General features: G+C 39.0%; 1 protein-coding gene across 2 annotated transcripts in view; it reads left to right on the forward strand.

Annotated features, from left to right (window-relative positions):
* DCX (doublecortin) overlaps nucleotides 1-17,419 on the forward strand; it is a 97,907-nt gene extending 80,488 nt beyond the window's left edge. For both annotated transcript variants that reach the window (XM_072124667.1, XM_072124666.1), the window contains exons 6-7: nucleotides 8,927-9,021; nucleotides 10,143-17,419. In XM_072124667.1, the coding sequence (XP_071980768.1) occupies nucleotides 8,927-9,021; nucleotides 10,143-10,199 (152 nt within the window). In that variant the 3' untranslated portion in view covers nucleotides 10,200-17,419. The remainder of the gene's footprint in view (nucleotides 1-8,926; nucleotides 9,022-10,142) is intronic.
* Nucleotides 17,420-18,782: the final 1,363 nt, after the last annotated feature.

An 18,782-nucleotide genomic window follows, 5' to 3' on the forward strand; every position in this document is an offset into this window, starting at 1 on the left:
CCGTGGATCGGACCCCCCCGGTGTGCTTACCGGGGGATCCGATCCCTCCTGCCGCTGCCCCGGGTTCCGACGAGTGACCCGGGGCTGTCGGCTCCTCTTCTCACCGGGTCCTGCCTTCCTGGCAGGACCCGGCTGTAAGTAACTGAGCATGCGCAGCATGCTCAGTTACTTACACTATACACTGCAATACAAGTGTATTGCAGTGTAAAGGCTTGAATAAGCGATCGGATGATCGCTTATTCAAGCCAAGAAGTAGAAAATGTAAAAAAGTAAAAAAAAAAAAAATAAATCTTTTTATAATATAATTAAATAAATAAATAAAATAAAAGTCCCATAATCTCCCCAGTAACACATAAAATGCAAATAAAGTATATAAAACACAAAACACGTACATATTTGGTATCACCGCGTCCGTATTAATCTGTACAATAAATCTAAATCAATATTGAACCCGCTCGGTGAACTAGGTAAAAAAAAAACTCGAAAAACTTCCCATAATATACAATTTTTCATCAAACACCATCACAAAAAATGTTCTAAAAAGTGATCAAAAAAAGTTACGGTACCTAATATGATACGACTGAAAAGAACAACTGTTTTCGCAAAAAATAAGCCCTCAACCAGATCTGACAACAGAAAAATACAGAAGTTATGGCCCTGAAAAGTTGTCAATAGTAAAAACAATGCGATTTTCTCCAATATTGGTTTTGCTCAGGAAAATTGAGCAAAATAAGAAAAACTATATAAATGAGGTATCACCGCGTCCGTATTAATCTGTACAATATATCTAAATTAATATTGAACCCGCTCGGTGAACTACGTAAAAGAAAAACTCGAAAAACTTCCCATAATATACAATTTTTCATCAAACACCATCACAAAAAATGTTCTAAAAAGTGATCAAAAAAAGTTACGGTACCTAATATGATACGACTGAAAAGAACAACTGTTTTCGCAAAAAATAAGCCCTCAACCAGATCTGACAACAGAAAAATACAGAAGTTATGGCCCTGAAAAGTTGTCAATAGTAAAAACAATGCGATTTTCTCCAATATTGGTTTTGCTCAGGAAAATTGAGCAAAATAAGAAAAACTATATAAATGAGGTATCACCGCGTCCGTATTAATCTGTACAATATATCTAAATCAATATTGAACCCGCTCGGTGAACTACGTAAAAGAAAAACTCTTCCCATAATATACAATTTTTCATCAAACACCATCACAAAAAATGTTCTAAAAAGTGATCAAAAAAAGTTACGGTACCTAATATGATACGACTGAAAAGAACAACTGTTTTCGCAAAAAATAAGCCCTCAACCAGATCTGACAACAGAAAAATACAGAAGTTATGGCCCTGAAAAGTTGTCAATAGTAAAAACAATGCGATTTTCTCCAATATTGGTTTTGCTCAGGAAAATTGAGCAAAATAAGAAAAACTATATAAATGAGGTATCACCGCAATCGTAGTGAACCAGAGAATAAAGATAAAATATTATTTTTACGTTACGGTGAGCGGGGGAGGGGGGAAATGCTCACAATCCAAAATAAAAATTGATGATTTTGTTTGTGTCCCCCTTGAAATAGTTAATAAAATCTCATGAATAAGCTTTAGACTCCCAAAATAAATTATTTATACATTGTATCTCATCCCATAAAAAATAAGCCCTCATATGATCGCATTACCAAAAAAAATAAAAATTTATAGGTCGTACAATGTGACAATACAAATCTGCTGTGAATGGCGCCTCCATTCATTCTATACTCGGCCGTGCGTCCGTACAGCAGTTTACCACCACATATGTGGTATCAGTACACTCGGGAGGAATTGGGCATCAAGCGTTGCAGTGCGTTTCATCATTTAATTTATTCTGAAAATGTCAGTTTTGGCCTAAATGAATGTATTTCCAAAAAAATTCCATAGTTTCTAAATCGCAGGTCCATATTTTTTAACCCATGTGAAACACTTAAAGGGTTAATGGACTTAATAGAAGTTGTTTTACATATGTTGAGGGGTGAAGTTTCTATAGTGGGGTAATTTATGAGGTTTTACTATTATTTAGGCCTCTCAAAGTCACTTGGAAGCCGAGTTGTCCCTCAAAATGTGAGTTATGGCAATTTTCATGAAAATAAGAAAAATCGCACCTAAAGTTCTGCACCTCATAACATCCTAGAAAAATGACCAGAAGCATAAAATATCATCCCAACATAAAGCAGATATTCTGTAAATGTTAATTATCAAACTTTTTGGGTAGTTTTACTTCCTGTCTGGAAACCAGAACATTTCAAACTTGGAAAATGAAGAATTTTTACAAACTTTTGCCAAATTTTCACTTTTTTTCAGAACGAAACACAAAACTTATCACTTAAATTTTATAACTAACATGAAGTACAATGTGTCACGAGAAAACATTCTCAAAATCACCAGGATATGTTAAAGCGTTCCGAAGTTATAACCAATTATCGTGAGACATGTCAGATTTGAAAAATCGAGTCTGGTCATTGAGCTGAAAACTAGTGTCGGTGATAAGTGGTTAATAGGGATGTGAGGGAAACAATTTTTAGCTAAAAAAGGAGGTAAGATAGTTACTAGGGCTCTATGGAAATCTGCCACTAGCTGTATTTCTGAAAAATAGGTTCCCTATAAGAGACAGTGTAAGGTATTTGCCCTGCAGATCTGTGTAACCATACCTTTGTGTGTGTTTGTAGTGGCAGGACTATTAAAAATGTATATTACTGTATGTTCCAGTGGATAAACTTGATGCACTGTGGGAATATCCTTAAATGAAACCTACCTATTAAGGTAGATCTGATGGTATAATCTATATTTACCTAATCCTAAAATATGTACAAAACTAAACTAGATTATATCTAATATGTTAAGTATCAGCAGAGGCGTGGGAGCAAAGACTACTCCATGCTCATGTAGCCTCTGCGATCCCAACTACCTGCGCGTCCTCGGTGAGATTCTCAAACTTCTGTGGTGCTCCCGACTCCTTTGCAGCTCTGCGCATTCTCAGTACCTCCGGCCTCAGAGCACATGTGCATAGCGTGCTCTTCTTAATAGGTACATTTCTGATGGTAGGTTTCCTTTACATTCTGATATTTGCATTGAGCTGCTCCAAAGACTCTCACCTCTGCTCTCAGTAAAAGCTGTAGCAGGCTTCTAGTTGAGTACTAAAGCAGTCACTCAGAGCAGAGAGAAGAAGCTGTGGAGCACAGCAGTGTAAGGACACATTCAACCACAATCCAGAATCATCAAACCATTCCTGCTGCTATTATAAAACACAAACCCAGCCAATACAATATATATAATTGTCTGGAGCATTGTATTATAAAAGCCTGCTGTCAGAACAGCTCTAATTTTTACATTTCAGTCTGAAATTTTACGGTTTCTCAAACTTCAAAAAGTCACTTTTGACACAGGAATTTTGTAGAGCTGAGCTCCATAACATTCAAACAATGGGGGGATATATAACAGCGTGTTTGCCTGAATACCACCAAACAAGCCGTGAGTTAGTCACAATTCATGTCGCAGTTCTTCACTGGTTGGGCAGGGAGGGGACGGTATCAGGCTATAGTGTGGCAATACTTATAGCCAGGTTCAGGTGCAGACTATAGCACAATTCTCCGCCAGGCAGGACACTATAGGAGGCTGGAGCTTCTTGATATATCTGGTGCGGGTTAAGGAGCAGGGGCGTAACTTGAGGGGTGCAGAGGATACAGTCATAACCAGGGCCAAGAGGCTTAGGAGGCCCATAAGGTGTCTACTTTCCCATATGAGAAGACTAGTACTTTAAACCATAGATTATAGTCGGGCCTGACTCGGACTTTGCACAGGGGCTCATCAGCTTCAAGTTACGTCACTGGGGCAGGACCAACATCAAGCGCTGACACGGAGCACCAGTACTTGAGACTTCTCCACCAATACGCTCCTCATGAGATCGTTACAGAAAATTCTGTTTGCTGTATGTCAAGGTTTTCTGAGACTTAAATACGGATCAGTTTTTTGAAATGTCAGCAGCTCTTTGGATAAATTTCAAAAGAACTGCAATATCAAGACAAGCGGCGATACAATGTATGTATAACTACAGTCTTGGGAAATCGCTGAGGGGGGACTCTGAACCATTGTTCTGAAGTATTCTGCATTCAATATTCTATTCCCAGGAAATCACTTTAAGTTTGTAGTTTTTCACAGTTCATTAGGCCCCAGCAGTATTAGTTAATGGTAAAGCTGAGTTGTTCTGCAGTCCTACCATGCTGAGGGCTACCCTATGAAGATTTCATTGTTTTACCCAATAGAAGTAACTACATTGCTTCTGCCTCTATTCATTAAACAGTCCTCAGTTGTAGGTTACAAAAGAGAAGACTAAACTGGCTAAAAACATTCTTTTTACCTCAAATTTCCTAATAAGGCACCTTGGAATATACTGTAGATACAGGGTATAGTCATGGTAGCGTTTATCTCTATTTGCCTACAGTTTACCCTACATATACTACTTAAAGAGGACCTTCCACCACAATTATACCACCCTGACTAAAAAAAGCTTGCTGATAGAGGGCTACAAGTCCACCCCTGTACCCCGTGCATGTATCTGATAACATGAAATCACAGCATGTTGCCATAGTCCATGGAGTCTGCTGTGATGTCATGTGACCAGAAATGGTTACATTTTGCAAATGTAAAGGATAAAGGACCTTAGATTATATTGCCCTGGTCACAAGACATGAACTGCTGAATAGTAAGGAGGCATAAGGCATGTGGAGGAGTAGATGGGAGGAGCTGGCTGAGCAGGACACGCCCCCTCTGATGCCAGCTAATATATAATAAATTTGATTAATGGAGATGTAAGGAAAATAATTTTTAGCTAAAAGAAGGGTGTCAGTTAGTTCTAAATAGCTCTATAGGAACTTAGCTGTATATGTGAAGACAGGTTCCCTTTAACGCTAATGGTGGTAGGGGATGCATTGGCTTGTGTTTCCAGAAGCGTTGGGGGCGGATAAGGTGTGCCACCCACATATGACCAGCAGTGTAAATAATACATAGTGTGGGGAAGCCTAGTACAGATTCTGCAGAATGATTATACCTTATCAGAATAAATATAAAAAATGTAGAAGTTGATGCTGGGAAATCTTAGTTGACATTTAGTTGGTACTTGCTTCAATTTGAGATAATTTTAAAGGTCCTGGAAACATTGAACCTGTAATGAATGTACCTTGGGTATTCTGGATGATTTAGACATGTTTTTTTACCTTTTATTTAAATGTCAACCTCTGTCTACAGGATCTTGGAGATATGCTGCATTTAGCAGAAAGGTAGAAAAACATATTCCTCCTGCCCTCTGTATATCTTTCATCCTGTCTCATACTATACATGTCATACAGGGCACGGCAATGTAGCTATGGTCTGGCCTCCAGCAGGCCCGGGCACAGTAAGTCAGTCCTGTAAATACCAAGGCACATAATATGGTTAGGTTTGCTGTGAGATGTGACATACCATGAAATCTAAAGCAATGAAGAATATATAGATGTCGAAGAGAAAGATTTGAAATATTTCTTGTGACATATGCCAAGGGGCAAAAGATCTTTAAAGTAAGACATAGTTACTAAAGTTTTCATTTCTAAATCTACCAGGGTTTAGTAAGGTATTTGCACATCTTGTAATTGAAAATAACTTTATTACAAGAAAATATTATGATCAGACTCAATCTTATTATGGAGCAGAAGAGTTGAGATCAAACATAGATCAGGGATAATGCGTGGAGCGCCAAACACATATGGAGGCAAGAGGTGAATCCAGAAGACGATTCCAGCATCCGGGATCTGGCTGGTGTTCATATTAGAAGATGCCTGGAGCAGCCGGAGGTACATCACTGGATGGAGGTTACAGCACAGACAGATGGCGACAGCACAGGTTGATTCTCACCGAAGTAGGAAAGGAACATTGTTACAATTGCAGGGTTGGAACATTATCTGATTCAAGTTTGACTACGTTTGTAACCAAGAAGCGTTGCATTAGCATAGTCATTGATATCCCGTTAGACAGTTCCAAAAGTACCAGAAATATTCCCTGGAAAAGACACAGTAACTAAGTAGTCACTGATATGGTAAAACCATAAATACCAGAATTAACACCTTGAAACAGTTTGGAAAGCAGAGCCAGTAACCAAGGAGCAAGGCAGTATCAGGGCATTATCATTGATATCCTTTAGTCATATTCTACCACAAAAAAAAGAAATAAAACCTGAAAATCAGTTCAGCAAATGGACAAAGTAACCAAGTATCAAGTAGGAGGAGCGTAGTCAGTCACTGATATGGTAGGACCACAAAAAACAGAACTAATACTTGAAAATCAGTCCAGGAACTAGATCCAGTACCCAAGGAGCAAGGCAGGAGCGTCAACAGTGATATCCCATAGTCATATTGTAACACAAAAAAAACAGAAATAGAACCAGAAAATCAGTCCAGCAAATGGAAAACGTAACCAAGATACCTCCTAAAGCAATGGAGGAGCATCCTCACTGATATCCCATTGTCAGGTAGTACCAAAAATACCAGAAACAATAACTGAAAAACAGTTCCAGATCTAAAATGCAAAGCGAGAGTGTAGTCATTGATATTCTGTATCCTATATTTGGTACCAGAAATAATTTGGAGGAGACATGAATTGAAATAGCCAAACTTGCCAAAGAATCCATAAAGATAGAGAACAGTTCTGTGAATATTATATTCAATCAAATACAGGGAGTCCCCAGGTTACATACAAGAGTCCATAGGTTTGTTCTTAAGTCAAATTTGTATGTACCGTAAGTCGAAACTCTATATTTTATAACTGTACATATAGACACATTCTTTTTTTGGCCCCAGAGACAATTGAAGTTTCAAAATTTTTGCTGTAATTGGACCAAGGATTATCAATGAAGCTTCATTACAGACTCCTTACAGATAATTATTGCAATCTGGGACTAAAGGAAAGCAGCCAGAGAGCTTCACCAGAGGTCACAGTGGGCAGAGGGGTCCGTCTTTAACTATGGGTCATCTTTAAGTCGGGTGTCCTTAAGTAGGGGACCGCCTGTATAGAGATGTATAGAGCAGACAGTATTTAAATAGCACAATTTATAAGATACGGCCAATCACAGAGTTTGATGCTGCACAGTAAAGCAAGTCCATTCACAGGAAAGGTTGTCTACAGCTTTGCCCTGGTGAAGTAGATTGTGGTTCAAGCAAAATTAAGGCAAAAAACAGAGACATGAAGTGAACACATCTACATTTGTAGAATAGACTAGAAGCATAGCCCCCCTGGGTCAAATGGCATCCAGCCAGAGGGGTGAGGTCAACAAGTTCATATTAGTGAAAATTATTTTTTAGCAGCGACAGCACCTGGAAATCTCCTATATAACAAGACACAATCTTAGCAGAACCTGATTCTTCAGTACATGTATTAAAGCAATAAGCATGTTTATGGACAGTAGTACAACTAGTTTGGTAAATGATAATATCCTATCTATGGCCTCTACTTAGTCGAAACAGATTATAAATGTACCAAGTCTATCACGATGGCTGATGCTGGGTGTTAAAATCTGGCAGAGCTTTACATTGTCTACTGAATGATGCAAATTTGACAAGAATTTGAGCCATTCTCCTTTTTCTGACAAACCAAACGCTTTCTTTTGAACAAAGGAAAAAATAAGTGTCTAAAGATGTCTATAATATGCAAATTTTTATTTCTGTCTTTTAATTCAATATTTGCATACTCTTGGGTTCTGATGCTTGGCTATAGTGTGCAAGTAGTTTATAAATTGAGAAATTGAGTTCACAAAAACAAAATAACAAAAGCAAAAATGAAATCGCAAAAACAATACAAAACGTATAATTTTTGCACAAGACCTTTTATAAATGACCACCATTTGGCGGTAAACACCATGGAGGAAATTTCTAAAATGCCTTCAACCACATTTAGACCATTTCTTGGCACTTTTCCGACTAACGGGGCGTGGTCTTCAGGAAAGGGGCATGTACTCGTGAGAAAGGGGTGTAACTTGCAGGAAATCGTTCGTGCGCCAAAAATTCGGCCGCACTATTTAGACCAACCAATGTAGGTCTAAAGTACGAACCGACAGTCTTATGCTGCACCAGAATTCATCATCAAAGTGATAAATCTGGTGCAGCAAAAGACTATAGTTTTCAAGCTATAGGCTGGCGAAACCTGAGACACATTGTTGAATTCCCCCACCCCCATATGTTGTGCAAAATGCAATTTTGTGAGAATTAATCAATACATTTAGTGCATAAAGCCTGTTTAATCTTTCCCAATGTATGTTGTCTGTTGATGGAGTTGAAGTATGTTTTACTGTGCTTAAGTATTAAACTTTTTATTGTGAGGACAGTATGCTGAGTGTAAAATGTACCCGTTTGGGCTTCAGCACCATCCCCTGCCAATAAAGTACAGCAGAAGATGTGCTGCTGACTGTGATTTTGTACTTAGTTCACATTCTGTCCTGCACTAGTCTGAATGCTGCCTTATTTCACTCCTGCCTGCCTCAGTTGATTTCCTTTCCACCCCACCCATCTGTCTCCTGTTGACTTTGTTCTGAGCTGCAACTAGATGTGATGGACAGATTTGTTTGTCTAGATGTCAAGGGACCAGTCCAATAACTCTCTGGGATCTCATAAGAAGATTGTCTGCCCACTTCCCAGTGCTTGCTATAAAACTCTTTTGGCGTATGCAAGCATTTTCCGGACTTCTGTATTCCTTGATCTATTGGCACTTGATTGTCTTCTGACCATCCGTTTGTCTCTTGATTCTTTATTACATTGCCCTCTTGGTTTTGACCCATATCTGTACGATCACTCTTCTGCTTAATCTTCTTGTTTTCTGCCTCTATCCTCTATGTGTTATATTATTAAGGTGTTTTTTTTCTTAACAGCTAATGGAACTTCCAGCAGTCAATTATCTACACCTAAATCCAAGCAGTCTCCAATCTCCACCCCAACTAGCCCTGGAAGTCTTCGTAAGCACAAGGTATTATGTTTCTTCTCCTAATTAATGCAAAAAATCTTCAAATTTCTTTTTTTACTGAAATTTTAGAGAGGAAAGAATGAGGAAAAATACATGTTTTACATAAATTCGTCATGTGGGGAGAAGTAGTGCACCAGTTCAGATCTCCTTCACTGACATGCAAAGCCATATAAAGAGAAGGTGGCAGTGCTGAAATTTGATTTGAAGTGCATAAGCTCAGTACCCTCGTGATAGGCTACTTTAGCAGATTAAAGGTAATCTGTCAGCAGTTTTGACCAGTATTGGGTAGTAGAGATCTGTGTATTCATACCTTTGTATGTGTTGTTGGTAGCTGCAGGAATGTGACTAATGCACTTATATTACAAGATTGGAGGCAGAGTTGGAGCACTTTAGTGGACTGTTGTGTGCGATCTCTTCACTGAACAAAACACAGCCCCTCCCACTTGAGTAACTTCTGTAGTGTTCAAACAAAAGCCTTTTACAGCAGTGACTTATAGCAGTGAGGAAAAGCTGAACTGTGTCCACTGAAGAGGTCTCATACACCAGTGTACCCAGTCCATGAGTGGTCCCAGTCCAGCTACAATCTGAAATGTATTATTTCACCGTTCTGCTGCTATTTACAACAAACATAAAAGTATTGTTGCACAGATCTCCAGGATTAATACGTAACACACTCTGCAGGTTTGCAATCAGCTAACAAATCCCTTATAGAAATATTAAATACTTTGTATATTATATCGTATAGTATTATATATCTGTCAACTTCCTGAAAAATCTGTTGCCTGAATGCAGTGAAATGTTTATTTTTATGTGAATGCACGTTTTGGTTTACCATAGGTGTTTCTAGTGCAGTGGACCTTGATTGACAGCAAAGATGGTGCACTGGACCCCCGGCCATGCCCACAGTGCACTGAAATATTAATTTAAATTAGAAAAAATAGAGATTTTTCTGTATTCAGGCCTTCGATTTTTTTTAAAAGACGTTTGCTGATGATGGAGGGTACTTCACCTACATAGCAATATGTTTAGTTTACTTGTCACCGGCGAATGACCCTTTAACGAATGACTTATTTTAGATTTTGTGTTTTCTTTGAAGTTAACAAATGCCGTTCTTCTTCATACAGGATCTGTACCTTCCCCTGTCCCTGGATGACTCTGATTCTCTTGGAGACTCCATGTAAAGAGCAGCAATGTATCGAATAACCCATGAGGAGGTTCATACAGAAGAACAGACCGGCACTTTGGTGCTTTTTAAAGGATCCTATTACAGCTTTCACTGTTATTTTTATTTTTATGTGATTTATAGTTTGTGTCATGAATTACATGTGACCCAACCTGACAGGGATAACCAACTGTTTTATAGTGATGAAGCAGGCTTCAAAATTATGTACCGTATGCATGTGTGTCATTCTTGAGTTGACCTTAGTACCAAACATGGCGCTCCTAATGGCTGTAAAATATGGCAGCCATCACCAGCTGTTGTGACTTCCATCATTATCTAATGATGAGTCCAGGCGCATGTTGGGTGTACTAGGACATGTTGAGAGTATGTTGTGGATCATTTTGTATGTTTTTATATTGATAACCAAGATTCCCCTTTTACATTCTGTAAGAAGAACTCAACTCCCGTTTCTCAATGACAAGTGGGCTTTTACGTCTAGTCTTAGCAATGTTCCTTATTCTAAAGATTCACCCCTAGCCTCAAGATTTAGATAACAATTTGATTACATTTTCTCTACTACCTTCTTGTAACAAATTTTGGTCACTGTTTTGTATGAGCATTCCAATCAGTTTTCAGTGGAAAAATAAACAAAAACCTCATACCCCTCCTTCTGGTTCACCTGTCTTTGAACTGGATATAATGAACAATTATTACCATTTTAATATTTACACAGATGTCAGATTTGGGATGTCAAAATAATAAGCGGAAAATATTTCCTAATACAGTTCAGGGAGGGACTGACCCGGGCACCAGATGGCCTCCTTACGTTCTAGTCCCCTTCCTTACAATGGTTCTGCCTCTGTCACATATTATTAGATCTATATTCAAGTCTATCCCCAACCAACACCGACTCCCCACTTCAGCAGCAGATGGCAAAAAACTCAGCATAATAGGACACAAATCTCAGCGTTATTAATCATGTTTATTACAACCAGACACTTACATTGTTTCATTTGCCTTTTATATTACTAGTTTTGTAGCATAAAATTACTATAGGGAGTATTGATCAAGCTCCAAATACTACCAAACCCTATGCAATGGTAATAGTTCATGCTAATCCACATCTACAGTCAGAATTTATATACAGACCTGCAATACAGGACGTGAAACTCCAAATATTGGTGGATTTTGCATAGAAGGTACTCAGAAACTGAGAATATGCATTGGCTGCTTAAATATTTATATAACTTAGGATAATTTAGATGGAGATTGTAGCATAATGAAAACAACACAGGACTGAACAGAAATCCTATGGATAATGGCTTTACATAGTAGGTAAATCCCTTTAAGATTCCATCAATCCAGACTATGGAATTGAGATGTTAGAATGAGGCCGTTCACATTCGATAACATCATTTGAAATCTTTTTGGATAATGTATATTCAGTTAATAACCATGTGTCTAATTTGGTTACATTAACCATATACCTAATGTATCTGATGAAAGCCTCATACAAAATGTATACTCCAGATCTGCATATAGGTTTAGTCGACTATAAAGAGTGGGTTTGCCAAGAACTTCAATTTAACACATAAAACCAGAAGCAAAAACTGCCTCCATTGATATTGTACATCTGGTGCTTCTCAATAACCTGCCATTTGGTTAGTAGTAGCATGTGCCTAACTGTGGATGTTGCTACCAGTGCCTTATTGCCATATGAATTAAAGCAGGGTACATATCCATAAGGTCCATTATATGATCTATGCTACACTGCGACTTGCTAGTAGGCAGGGTGTGGTGTACTGCTCCAGTAGGTGGCCGGTTCCTACTGTGGTTGGACAAGTCTAATGAGTTTGGTTGACCTGACCTTCATATTTTAATTGAATTTCAGTCAACAACTTGTGCACACCTTGAACTGCTTGCCCATATATCTCAGTGTCAGGGTAAATATCTGCAAAAACAATTTGTTGCAAAAATTTCGGCATCTGGAAATTGGTTCAACCGATTGTAATGTGGTTTGCTCAGCAGCAGCCAGCACAGACATACAACAACTCTACTACGTGTGAATATACCCCTAGAGAATGCACTGCATTGACTGAATAATGGATTATTTCTAGGACAGCAGAAGTTGCTTACCTAAGCATTTTGTATCATCCATAGTCATAGACTTCCATTGCCAACATATACGAGCCGGGCCTCCCCGTCTAAACATAGCAGATTCTTCATGGATCATATTTGCCACAATCACAGTCACTCCTGAAAACACTATGATTTTTTTTCTGCTTATCGATTAGAATGTTTTTGTAACCTTTCTAGAACATTTAGTGCGGGACTGTTGTTTATCTGGAACACATTTTATACACTTGTTTTCAATTTTTGCAGATTCTAGTGAAAAAAATTATGGGTTTTTTCAACATTTAAAAAAAAAATTTTCATCTGTATTTGTAATGTTTGACTCCAGTACATTTTACCTTACAAAAAAGTCAATTTTTGAAACATAATTATGCTTTATACTGATATTTGTGATTTTTCATATAATTCGACATAGGGCGTTTTATTAGCCTGTGTGCGTGAACTTCTTGGTTTATGTAAAGCCAAATAAGGTCATCCGAATAGTAGAATGGATTAAAATGACCTGGGGTTGATCTAAGCGGATTAATTTTATCAGTTATGACAGCACAGACCCATAGTAAATCCAAATTTACAATAGCCAATGTAGAGTACAATCCATAGTACAGTCTTAGGCCAGGACACCGGACACGCTGCAGCAAGAGTTATCTAAATAAAATCTGGCCCCTGCTGCAGCTTTCAGCTGCAATTTTGTGGCAACATTTTCATTGTTAAGGGTGAATTCCACACTCAAAATCTGGAGCATGTTGCAGTTTTTTTTATAGATTGTACTCATTCCCTATTGTTGCTGGCAATTTTATTGTGGAGAATCCTGTTGATAATGCTACGTGTGTCCCCGGCCTTACACCATCTGACTCTGCCTGAAGCCTGATGCCCATGAGCGAGTTTGCTCCGACAAACTCCCTAAGTGCACTTGTAGGATTTACCAGAACAAACCTAGAATGACTGAATTGAACTCATGTCCGTTCGGTTTAGTGATTCTAGGTTCAGTCCATTAAATCCTGCAAGCATTATGCGATTATGTATCAAGACTGAGGGTGCGGTCACACGTACCGCTTTGATTCAGTTTAGAAGCGGAATCAAAGCACAAGGGCCACGTCCCAATAATATATGCATTTCTATGGAAACACATGCAATCGGTAACCAGTAAGTGGTGTCTTGCATTTAAACAATACAAGACACCGGCTGCTGGCTAGCGATCGCATGCATTTCCACTTCTAAATGGACTCAAAGTGGTACGTGTGACTGCACTGTCCATTGCTAGTGAAAAGTTCCAGCATGGAAGCGGTTACAGAGTAATTAGATTGCTTGTCTTTGCAGTGTCCCATAGGACAATTGATGTAGTGATCTAATTATCTGCTTAATAGTTTTTAACCATTGACGTTTCAGTATTATTTGGCCATGGCTTTAGCATTGATATGGATTCATAAGCAGATTTGATCAATATGATTGGGCATTTAAAGACAAATAACTGGGGTCATACAATGTGAATTTAGTGCACAATTACCATTTTTTTACCCTGACCTATACATAATCAAACCACATGTAATATGAAATTCCAAGAGTAGGATCATTAAAAGCACAGAACCACTTTATATAGCCCTGATACATTGGTGCAATGGTAAAGGTTAAATGAATACAGCGAGCTTACAAATGTGACCATACATGCATCTTATGCATACATAAGGTTTCTTGGAATACTAGAAGCACTTGATACCATCTTAGTTGACGTCCCACTTTCTGTTCTGGAGTGTTCTCATGTTTGCTCTGTGCCGTAATTATTGTACGTTGTGTCCTGTCCTGTGAGTCTTCTCTACAAGAATGTTTAGGAGATATATTGCACTGTTAGCGATTTGGTGTCCTTCACGAGACAAGTGACACAAGGAATTGAATGTAAGTACTAGGAAACCTGCACAGAATTAGGGGAATATAGTGGGGTTCATGGGTGCAGATTTAAGCCACCTGTGGATGTTCCATTCCAGGCTCCAGCAGAAGCTATTAGTAGTCTGGGGACTGTGTACCAATGCCTTAGAGGTTGCTGGGGAAGTAAATGTCAGCACTGAATGAGTATTTAAAGAATTGGCTTTAAAGTCTATCAATGTACTAGTTATAGATCCTGAGGCCACATGGTTTTTTGAGGTTCTGTTGTGCACACCTAAGGAGATTAGGTAGAAGGTCCAGTACATGCCAAAGGGTGCAGTCACAGCGATTGCATATGCGTTTCTATATATGTGCTTTCATTGCGCTTCAAAACAGAATCAAAGCGGTACATGTGACCACATCCAAAGGCCATTTATGTGCTATTCTGAAAGCAGTACTTCTAGAATGATCCATAGAGCTCACGGTGTGTGGCCACGTGTGATCTAAGCTCCTCCCCTGGGCTGCACCCAGGGATGGAGTTTAGGTCGATCACATTTGCGTTTTCATGAAACGTATGTAAACGGTAACCAGCACCCGGTGTCTTGCGGTTAAACAATACAAAACACTGGGTGCTGATTACCAATCGCATGCATTTTCATGGAAGTGATCGGGATATGTGATCGGAATGAGCCTTGTTCCCGGGCGCTTGCATTGCGTTTGTAGGTTTTGCAGTTTTGCAGGTTTTCTTGCATAAAATATAACGATGACACCAGGACCAGTGTTTGGTCTGTGAATTCTGGTTGGTGTATGGTACCGGATTTCCAGAACAAGCAAGGGGGTGTGTTTGAGCCCTAGGTCTGTGCAAATCCAAGTTAGAAATAGTGCCAGAACTCTAAATGGCAACCGCAGGTCAGGACGTCCCTTTCGAGATGCATGAGGCATTACCACTCACATTCCTACTAGATAGCTCAGTAATCAGAGGTTGCTGCAGGCTACAATTTTCACACAGATTTTTGTTTTATCCTAAGTTGTTAATTTATTTCCAAAAAATGTCACATGCATGAATTTCATCGGTTTTGGCACGGTTTAGCGGTAAAGCCATGGCAAAACTGGAGAGAGGTCTCCGCTTGTTTCATCTCTTGGAGACCCTGTGTCTCGATAACAACACATAGGGGGCATTTATCAATATTGGCACAGGGTCCGTGTTTTTGGTGCACAAATTGTGCTATAATTTACACAGGGATGTAAGATTGTGGCGCAAGGGGTTAAGAAATCGGTACAGGGCCGAAAAGGTTTAGAACTGTCTCCACATTGATGATAATGAAATAGAGAACTCTGTAGACCTGTGTATATGTCCCACTGGATCTAGATACAAAAGACTTGAAATTTCAATGATATCTGCCCTGGAAATACTCAGTATCACCCCAATTCCTGGATACTACACGATATGTGTCTTGTTTTTTTAATCTATGTATAAAGACTATTAGCAGGAACATTTTTATACTTGGATTCTTTTGACATGTACTTTTGATAAATGATACTGATGGACTTATTGGATGTTCGAAGTGCAGGGATGTATTTAATGAGGTCAAGTATAAGGAACTGGGAATATGAGGAACATTGGTTGTAAAGAGGTGTTGAGAATGAATGATATTAGGATTATTATTGTATTCTACTGACCCACATTTGTTATTCTTACTTTTATAACCTGTAGGGGATCACTCGTCCTGAAGACATTGGCTATATAATACTGATACCAATGCATGCTATACTAAAAGCCATTTAGGATATTAGTCATTTGTATGTGCCATATTTTGTAAAGACCCCCCATTAATAAGGTGACCAAATTAATCCAAATTGTATATACCCACAGCCTTTTTTTATTAATCGTCTTAATTTATTATTGGCAAAATTATTCTTTTATTAAGTGCTTGTGTCTCCTCTCCTCCTTACCGCCCATTAGGATATTTTTTACTGATCACAGCATTGAAGGGCACTGATTCTAATATTAAAAATGCTGGTGAATTCCAGAAGGGTTGAGCCAAACTGTTTCAATGTATCATGTTGTAATATAGCGCAGCTTGAAGCCAATGATTTCTTGCTTAATGTATACAGCACATGCATGACCTTCGAGAATTATTCATCACTTGTGGTGCGTTTTTTTAGCATATTAACCCCTAAGCTGCCACATGGACTCCTCCGCCCATTGCAGAGCAAGGGGTTGTGGGTTCCATATTGAAGCGTGGGCCTTAGCTACCATTTGTTTTGTCATCTAAGATGTACAGCAAAGCTTTTTATTGATGTTAAAAGAAAAAAACCATAGGCATAGCCGTAGTTAGGATTCAAGTATCTAGTGGATTAGTGGATGTAACTTTTTTAGAAGTTTTAGCTTGATTGTTAACCAGACTTTTGGGATGCATGCATAAAAATGTGCAGTGCATTTCTTCATATTTTACTGGAAACCGGTTGGGTTCTCTCTCTCTCTCTCATGTCATGATTGTCTTCAACAAGGGTTTGGATTTGGTAAAGGGGTTGCTTGGCCTTCATCAGAGACTCTTGTCAAGGGGGAAAAGCTGTAGAGTCATAGTCAACTAAACAGATATTATATTCCGAAGGGGTGAAGATATATGGGGTGTAGATATCACAGTTCCCTCTGTGTCCTGGTGCTGGATGGAGTCTGAACGCCCCTCTGGTAGACATGATTATGCCCCATGCTGGGGGTTGTTCTACAGATATTGTGGGCCAGGAGCTGAGGTAAACAAGTCTGTAGGTAAATGTAGTGTAAAACTGACCGCCTATCTACAGAATCATACAAAAACAAATAGCTATAATTATGAGGGTTAAGTGCACCTATAAACTTAAAATAAAACAATAAAATACTCTCATATTATTTGAGAGAATATGATTTTGCTATGAAATATGATAGAGGAAGAAGAATTGAGTTGAGAAGATCCTAACAGAACTTGTCATGATGTGGGCCAGAGATCACTAAGCTCAAAAGGGCTTCATACACACAATGATTGACAGCCTGTTGTATACAGCGATGCAGATAGAGCTGTCAATCACAATGTGTGGGTGGAGTAATCAGGATTCTCACTTTCTCTCGAGTTGGAGTCCTATCAGACTATCCTTTAAAGGATATCTACCACCAGGATGAAGGTTTGTAAACCAAACACACTAACATACTGGTGTGTGCTCCCTCTGGCAGGATCTGTTCTTCTTTTAGCTTTTAAAGGGGTTGTCCGAGTTCTTGAAAAAAAGCTAAAAGTGGCCGGGACAGGGCTGCTTAAAAAAAATAAAGATGTACTTACCTTCTGGTGCCCTCCCGTATCCAGCGCTGCTGTCACTCCAGTCCGGGCGCCATGTAAACAAACATGGCCGCCGGAGCAGCGCTGGATTCAGCTTCCAGCTGGCCGTGGCCGGGTATGCCTATCCATCCCTATACACAGCATTGTGTATGGGGGCCGGAAGGTTGTCGGGTCCGGCCGGAACTGAGTCCAGCGCTGCTCCGGCGGCCATGTTTGTTTACATGGCGCCCGGACCGGAGTAGATACCGGAGGGCACCAGAAGGTAAGTACATCTTTATTTTTTTTAAGCAGCCCTGTCCCGGCCACTTTTAGCTTTTTTTCAAGAACTCGGACAACCCCTTTAATGTCATGGTTTTTACAAACAAAACAGTTTTAGAATTATGCAAATAAACCTGAAGGGCTCTGGCTCTTTGCATAATTTTTAAAGCCTTTTTTTCTTAAAAACTAAGGCATCGGAAGCTTAAAGAAGAGCAGATCCTGCTGAAGACCGCACTCACCAGTATGTGCTTGGTTTACAATCCTGCATCCTGGCAGTAGATTTAATCTTCACTCTGGAATCCTGTTCCAAAATTTCCATTGTTTCCTTGGGTATTATTGTGCTAAAATAAAAATAAATAATTTACAATGAAGTAAAGATGAGAAAATAATCAAATATTTGATTCATAGAAGCTTCTTCAAATTCTTCAGCAGATTCCATTTGGGTCAGAAACTATTCTGACACTTCAGATGCTAATTGTGGAATCAGAAATTGTTTGTGATCTTTTAATTTTCGTGACTCTTACTCCTTTATCATGCACTGATCAAAAAAAAAATGTTGAAATGTTTTTTGCGAAAATTGTCAGCTCCCCGTACAACCTTTGACCTGACTGCTGCTGTAGTGTGGCAGACATGTTTGGAATAAATGAAATTCATCCAAAGCATTGGTTACCATAGAAACAAGTGTGGACCGCTGCGGCGCTTCTGTAATTACATATATTGCTGTGATGTTGTTACTCCACATGTCTGTCAATAGCAAGTCTGGGGAATATGAGCAATGTCAGTAGTGAGGATAATAATATGGCATTTTATTATTCTACATAACCCGTATTATACCTATGTACAATGTGTGGCTTCCCCCGAATTATTGTATTTCTGATCCCATATAACACAACTGCATATTTACAAATAACAGGATATTGACTTTCCATAAGAAGCTTAGATATACAAATGTGCGGGGTCTGACAGTGGGCGGAGGTCTTCAGCAGAATAACCATACGGAGGCTTTATTGCTTTTATTTTGCAGTTATAATACCTTATAAAGACAT

The sequence above is a fragment of the Engystomops pustulosus genome, chromosome 9, assembly GCF_040894005.1.
Source record: "Engystomops pustulosus chromosome 9, aEngPut4.maternal, whole genome shotgun sequence".
Classification (NCBI taxonomy): Eukaryota; Metazoa; Chordata; class Amphibia; order Anura; family Leptodactylidae; genus Engystomops; species Engystomops pustulosus.